The sequence below is a fragment of the Triticum aestivum genome, chromosome 5B (assembly GCF_018294505.1).
Source record: "Triticum aestivum cultivar Chinese Spring chromosome 5B, IWGSC CS RefSeq v2.1, whole genome shotgun sequence".
NCBI lineage: Eukaryota > Viridiplantae > Streptophyta > Magnoliopsida > Poales > Poaceae > Triticum > Triticum aestivum.
The window spans coordinates 594,597,556-594,604,667 of NC_057807.1; the positions used below are offsets into that span (position 1 = coordinate 594,597,556).

At 46.7% G+C, this 7,112-nt stretch overlaps 1 protein-coding gene across 2 annotated transcripts; it reads right to left on the reverse strand.

Annotated features, from left to right (window-relative positions):
• Positions 1-770: 770 nt before the first annotated feature.
• LOC123113496 (protein FAR1-RELATED SEQUENCE 5) lies at positions 771-5,986 on the reverse strand. 2 transcript variants are annotated; one of them, XM_044534736.1, is made up of 7 exons: positions 4,867-5,986; positions 4,255-4,311; positions 1,884-3,933; positions 1,677-1,801; positions 1,486-1,557; positions 1,327-1,407; positions 771-1,020 (listed from the first exon to the last, which is right to left on the reverse strand). In XM_044534736.1, exons 1-7 carry the CDS (start codon positions 5,926-5,928, stop codon positions 910-912), a joined length of 3,558 nt encoding a protein of 1,185 aa, XP_044390671.1. In that variant the 5' UTR covers positions 5,929-5,986; the 3' UTR covers positions 771-909. The 2 variants fall into 2 exon arrangements, with proteins under 2 accessions (XP_044390671.1, XP_044390670.1); XM_044534735.1 differs by having other exon boundaries at positions 1,875-3,933; positions 4,867-5,984.
• Positions 5,987-7,112: the final 1,126 nt, after the last annotated feature.

Below are 7,112 nucleotides of genomic sequence, written 5' to 3' on the forward strand. Positions count from 1 at the left end.
TGAGGAGCTAGCGAGGCAAACAGAGGAATCGTTCGGAAAATCTTCAGGGGGCACGGGACACTAGAGCTGGCAGAAGAGTCTTCGGAAATAGACGCATTCCACACAGTATAGGTGCTTCTGCAGTTCTGAATGTGAATGTTACTGGCATGAGAACGATTGGTTGCTGGCGGGGCTGCCGCACTGTCCGCTAAAAATCAAGCGGCCCGAGGCGGGCAACCGCGCGGTGCGCGGTGGCCGCTAAAAAAGCTGGCTCCCGCTTTGGTGTTTAGCGGGCAGCCGCCTACAACCTCAGATGCTGGAGATGAACAAAGATGAGATCACAGAGAACAAGATTAAGGCTTACCTCAGATATGTACGATAAGCCTCTTTCCGATCCACACTTTGATGGGCGTCGACAAAATGGCAAACTTGTTAATGATAGCCCATGATCCCTTGCTCATGACCAGCGGCTGGTAGTTTTGGGATTCAGCACCCTTGTATCTGGCCCAGAGCCCCAGACAATGTTCCTTGATGTTATGCATGCCGTCTGAATATGCTCATCTAAACCTTAACTCCAGGCTCTAGTCTTCCTTTTTGTGCTTTTACTTTATGTATTCTAGTTTTCGCCCAGTTTTCCCTCAGTTAACTAGGCAACTTTCCTCTTATATATGAAAAAGGGAGAGCTCCTGGCCTTGCCTCATCAAGTATTTCAAAAAAAAAAAACTAATGCATTTTTATGGCTTTCAACACGGCGTAAGCTTTTCACCCATAGTATAAAGGTTCGGTCCAGGTTTTACCAGTGCCCCATATTTTCATTAATATAAACAAGGTGGGCCAGGGAGGACAGCTCAGTTTCTACATTATTTTTCGTTACATAATTTACAGCTAGTATGGTTGGGTTTCTACATTCTGGCATAAACACATGCTACATCACAGGAAATCCCATACAGGGATGGTGTACTGGCCTTGATCCGTGGTCTGGTGGCCCAGTTGAGGATTGCTGCTAAGAAACTGCAATGACTGGATATCTGGAGGGGGAGCCTGCACCAAAACACACGAAAACTAGATGTCATCATTTTGCCGTCTTAAGAAAATTAGCCAACAAGAAAGTTTTCGAATGAGCTCATGTGATGTAATGCTGATTACAGAGTCACTTGACCGACAACATCACCTACATGAATATCTCCAATGGAGAGAACTTATTCTAGAGGGGTATGTATGGATATGAACTCAATGCTCACCTAAAAGTCCTACCCTAGCAACTGTTGAAGAAATAAGTGGAGTAAAATCCCTTGGAAAGGACAACACGGGTGTAACCAAACATATAGTGCAAAAATGCAGAATCACCTGGTGCATTTGTGGACCGCTATGAAAGGGTGGTTGTTGTAGATGAGGTTGCTGAAGATGCACAGGTGATTGTTCCTGCATCTATCGACACACCGATTTGCAGTGAGAGCAAAGTACAAATTGTATTTTTTTTCAAGAAATAAAAAACATGTCCACTACCTGCCCAAATGGCGACATGCCAGAAAATCCTTGAAGAGAATTAAGACCAAATTGCTGTGTAACATATGGTGCCTGTTTGGTAAAGCTATAATATATCAGACTGAAACTATAGACGTACAAACTATAATGATAATCATCTTCACTCATCTGTTCATCAAAACAGGGGTCTATGGAAAAGAGATAAGTTTCACCTGCATCAGATGACTTGGAGCAAGGAACTGGTTGGTTGGAGTACTCATGTGATTTGGGATGTCATTCGATATTGTGGGAGCAAGAACCCTAAGTGGCAGTTCAGCCTCCTCAGGCTCCACTAGACCTGCAACAGCTTAATAAGATAAGACATTCATCATGTTCAATCCAGCATGGAGCAGCTTAGGTGATGAACATACCTTGTCTACCTTTTTTCTTTTTACTTGATTCAAGAGGACTTTGCTGCTGCCGACGATTCTCTACATTTTTATTTTTCTTACTACTTGCTCTGCGAGGTTCACTGTTGCTGGTATCATTCTGAGGCAAATTTGGCTGTTGACTTCTCATGATAGTGCTTAAGGAAGGCTTGTCATGCAACTTTGCTTGCAAAAGAAGCTCAACTTGTTCCAGGAGCTGATCATATTGGCTCTCCATAAATCTCTGACCTTCAATGTTTTCTGCAGCCTTTGCTGCCACTTTATATAAAGTTCGATACAGCGAATTGTGCCGTTTAGACACCGTGAACTTGGGATCTTCACCCACAGCAGCAAAACCGAAGTTCTCCTTTGGAGATTCACTCTGAGCATCCTTTCGCCATCTTTTCAAAATATATTGTGGTGGAAGTTCTTTAATATTTTTTATCTCAAGAACTTTCAGTGCATGGCAACATGGAAGGCCTACAAATTCAAACTTCTTGCAGCTACAAAGGACCATATATTCTGATGAGTCAAATCTAACAAAATGAACTTGAGGTCTGTTTTTGACAGTTACCTCATACTCGGATATTGGTCCAATTTCACCACAGCAATAAACCATGCAGGCCAAGACCAGTTCAAATTCTAACCTGAACAGCTCAAACAGTGCAGGGGTATATGTATTAGCAGCTTGCCAAAGTAACCGCAGAGGTGGTACCCTCTGTGTCATTTGAACTCCAAGGTAGTCAGCTTCTTGTTCAGCTAGACGTTTCTCCTCTAAAAATTTATCATATCTGCTAAAGAAGTATGGAAGATCTATTTCTGTTTTGAGAACACCTGTCAGGATGGCATCCATGTTATCACTTCGGAGTGTGGCTGCAATATCTGCACAGAATATATCACGCCCATAAGGCAAAGCCCATCTTTCTCTATCCTCATACAATTTACTTAGCCACTCGTTGTCTTTCAGATTGTACTTCGCCAAGAGGATTTCCCAGCTAGACAAAAAGTCCCCCTCCTCCTCATAGTCATACAAAGACCGACTAAAATCATGGGCAAAAGTTTCCGACCCTTGGAATGTATCGCTTAGTACCTTGGTGGCATTTTGATACAAATGCAACAGTGAGAAGCGATGAGCAGTCCCTGGCCAAGCAGAAGCAACTGCATCGCTTATTGCTGTAGAGCGATCAGTCAAAACTGTTCTTGGCTGCTTTCCACTCATAGCAGACTTGAAAGTTTCAAACAACCACTTGAAGGATTCGACTGATTCATCATAAATAAATGCTGTACCAAATATGGTTGGCTGCTTATGATGGTTAACTCCAATGAACAACAACAGAGGCCTACAATAATCACTTATGCTATACCTTGTGTCAACACATACTACATCACCGAAGTAGTTAAAGTCCATCACTGATTTAACATCTGCCCAGAATACATTTCTGAATTGGTCGTCTTCATCCACTTGAATGGAACAGAAGAATGAAGGATTCTCGCCTTTCATCCTCTGTAAATATTCAGAAATTGCCCGAGCATCGCCCAATTGCATATCCGTCGTGTGCCTTGTCCTAACATAATTTTTATAGTCATTTGGTATCAAAACAACTTTTGGTGGATCTGGAGGCTGCTGTAACTTTGCTAATAACTTCTGTGATCTCAGAATCTGAATGTCCACCACAGGAGCTTCAAGATCATGATTGTGATCGGCCACACACTCTGTCACTACATATTTGCCGCTAGTAGTGATTTTAACAGTCATGTGTGCTTCACAGCCAGTTCTTGTTTCTGCTCGTTGTTTCTTTGGCTCGGCAGTAAAACTTTTAGGGCGGAATCCCTCTTTAGAACATACATAAGCCCGAGATTTCGTAACATTATTTGCTGTTTTCTCAGAGCATCCTTTTCGGACATTGAATCCTGCAGTTCCAGCATAGCTGACATAAAACTCGTAAGCCTTGTCTTCATTCAGGAAAACCATACCAACTTTTGGCTCTCCTCCAGGCCCAGCTACTACTTCAGTTTCTGGATCCTGTTCCGCTTCAACTATTTCATATTCTTTACTCTCAGGCTGGACAAAGGGCAAACAATCATACGTATTAAAGTGAATGGGAGATTCAAATACTCCCTCCAATCCATATTACTTGTCACAGCTTTAGTACATCTTTGTAATATGGATCAGAGGGAGTACAATAATACGCAAGCATAGCAGTTCATATGGAAAAAATGGTGTAAACTCACAGAAATCATTATTCCCTTTTCATGTAAAGTAACCAAAGAAAAGTATTATCTCAAAAGATTCATACATAAAACTCAAACAATTATCTCCTATGCAACAACTGCAGAGAAAAGGTAAAAAAAATTCATTATAATTGAATATTTTGTACGCTACCTTCTTTTCATTTTGAAGATTTTGCTTCTCAAGACGTTTCGATCGCCTTTCTAACGGCTGCCAAGAACAAGAACAAGAAAGCATAAAAATAATGAGATAAATGTCACAGAGAAGCTTCACATTTATTCTGAAAGAAACTAATACATGGAAGCAAGTTAATGCTTGTTCATTCAACTAATTTCCACATTCATGAGAGACCTCAAGACAAAGATACAACTCTCTTACGCCTCTCTTACGCCTTTCCGCCAAAGCTTGGCGTGAGACAATCTAAAATGGAGAAGAACACATACTTACCAAATAAGCAAAGGATCATACAATATTATATCTACGATTACTTTCAGTTGATATAGGGCTGATTACCCAGACACTTCAACATTCTAACTTATGTTTATGTCCTGATATATGCAACATACGTTAGTAAGTTCCCATAAATATTGATGTGCCAGGTATATAACCTTTGTTTCTGAAATGAGCAAGTACGTGAGCCTCATTGTAGCACTGATGCCTACTTACATTCTGTTCTACAGTCCACAGTCCACATAATACAGTATTGCAAATTATGCTACGTTCTTTATCTCCGCCACAACTAACAGCGAGGTGGAAGTGATTTACCTTGGCGGGTCTGCCTGAGGCAGGTCTGCTCTGTCGCTTCGAGAGATACTTATTAAGTATCTTCTTTCTCTCATCAACAGCGCACTGCGACGCCGTCACACCAAGGTCCGTCGACACACATGCCTGCAGGGCATTGCCCTCTGTAACAGCCTTTCTCGGCCTCCCCCTCCCTCTCTTTTCCTTCACCTCCACCTCCTTTTCCATTACACCCTCACCCGCATCAGAACCAGCATCGTCGCCGTCACCGAGGTCATGGGCACCATCCTGTGCGGCATCCTCCACCTCAACATGTTCTTCCTCCAGTTCGACGACAGACTCGACATCCTTCTCCGCAACATCCTTCTTATCCCCACCTCTCCCCAAATTCTTCGTACTAGGCACTGCTTGCCCATTCTCTGCGCCTGCTATTGCAACACCCTTCTCCACCGAGTTCTCCACCTCGATCACCGGCGTGCTCTTCTTCCCGGGCTTTCGGCCCCTCTTCTTAGGGGCCTCGACCTTCCCTTCCCCTTCCCCTCCCCCAGCAGCGCCATCCTCCACCTCCTTGGCGGGGTCCGAATCCTTGGCTTTATTACCTTTCCTGTACGAGTAATTGCCTCTGCAGCAGAGGAACCGCTGCATGATCATGCCCCCCGTGCCGGCCGAGCGGCGGTTGGAGCCGGTGCGCGCCTTGAACCCGGCCCTCTCCCCGTAGCCGTAGTAGAAGCCCTTGGCGTCGTGGACGGAGTCGAACTCCATCCCGAGCTCCGGCGCGGAAGAGGCCGCCTCCCCCGTCGGCGCCGCGCCCAGCCCGTGGTTGTGCTCCACCACCAGCTTGGACACCCTCCACTTGCCCTCCTCCCCGCCCGCCCCGTTGTCCTTCCTCACCACCTCCATCATCGCCCTGCACCTCTCGTCGGGCGGCCCCGCGGGCGCTGGCGACGCCTCCTCCTCGCTGGCGGGGCCGGCCTGGCGGAGCGAGAGGTAGCCGCGGGAGAGGGAGAGCGGATCGCCGGGCTCCGCCGGCGGGGCCGGATCGGAGGAGCTCGCGGGCGGCCCCGGCGGTGGCGGCGCGTCGGCCATGCTCGGGGCGGGGGTTTGGGCGGGGTTTGAAATGGCGCGGGTTCGGGCGGGGGTGGGGAGGGAGGGGGGAGATCGGGTGTGGGGAGGAGGCGTCTTGCCCTGGCTGCGGCGGCCGGCGGGAGTGGGGGACGGGTGGGTGGGTGGGTGGATGCGGAGAAGGGTGTGGGCGTCAAAGGCTGCGCGCACGGGCGTCGGCTCGCTGGCGCGTGGGGTCAGGGGCGGCGTGGCCCAGGTGTCATCGGGTGTGAGCCTGGAAGCGAGTGTGGCGCTAGGGGGCCGCCGAGGGGGCTCCTGGTCGGCGACCTGAGGAGGGAGACGGTGTGGCGCCTGTGAGCGCGCGACGCGTGGCCCGCCACGCTAGGGGACTTGCGTATACTGATTGTGGGGCCGCGGTGTCAACAGTCAGCACACACATGTTCTATCACAATGTCTAGGAAGAGGGTTCAAAAAACAAATTATGAATCGTTGTTGGTACCAGGCTGTGAAAATGGGAGAGAAGATACAAGTTCCTCGTACTGCCCGTCTCGCTTTCGAATTATCCATTGCTAGAGGGTTTGAAATGGGAATGTGTGACACCGAGTGCAGTGCGCAAAGGAGAGTTTCGATTTCACATGTGTATTCAATGATATGTAACATTTCATCAAAAGAAAAACCGATGTGTACATTTCAACTCAAGAAAGGCATACAAAGGACCGTACACACATTGGGAGATACGCATAGCATATCGATGGGACACTTGTCCCAACATGATATCACGAGCTACCCAAAACTAAGAAAATTACGCTCGGCTCCCTAAAAGCCTCTTGACTGAACCGTTTGACTTGCCGCCCTTCATCATCCTTTTTTTTGCGGGGTAAAGGGGATTGTATTGATTAAGTAAGAGTCACATTACAATTCCAAAGGAGAAGGCCTAAAATTTCTTCAGGGCCTGATCCTAAACATACCACAGTTCAAACTTTCCGGCGACCAAATCTAGCAAGAAGATGGCTAGCATAGTTCTGGCCACGGGGTATTTTACTAATAGAAAGTAGAAGCAGATGATGGGCCTCCCATTCTACATGGTTTCCAGATGCTGAAACAAACCGCCTTACCACGGAGGAATCAAAGTATTCTATATGTTTTCAAATGTGCCATAAATAATTTTCTCACTCGGCCAACTCAGATAGTGGCACGGTCAACATGTT

Bases quoted from the DNA above. Each gene is read 5' to 3' on its own strand.
- LOC123113496 (XM_044534735.1), bottom strand. From the start codon at position 5,928: ATGGCCGACGCGCCGCCACCGCCGGGGCCGCCCGCGAGCTCCTCCGAT. The intron at 4,312-4,866 runs GTAAATCACTTC...TGTTCTTGGCAG, and splicing joins CCTCAGGCAGACCCGCCAAG to CCGTTAGAAAGGCGATCGAA. The intron at 3,934-4,254 runs GTAGCGTACAAA...CCCTTTGTCCAG, and splicing joins ATCTTCAAAATGAAAAGAAG to CCTGAGAGTAAAGAATATGA.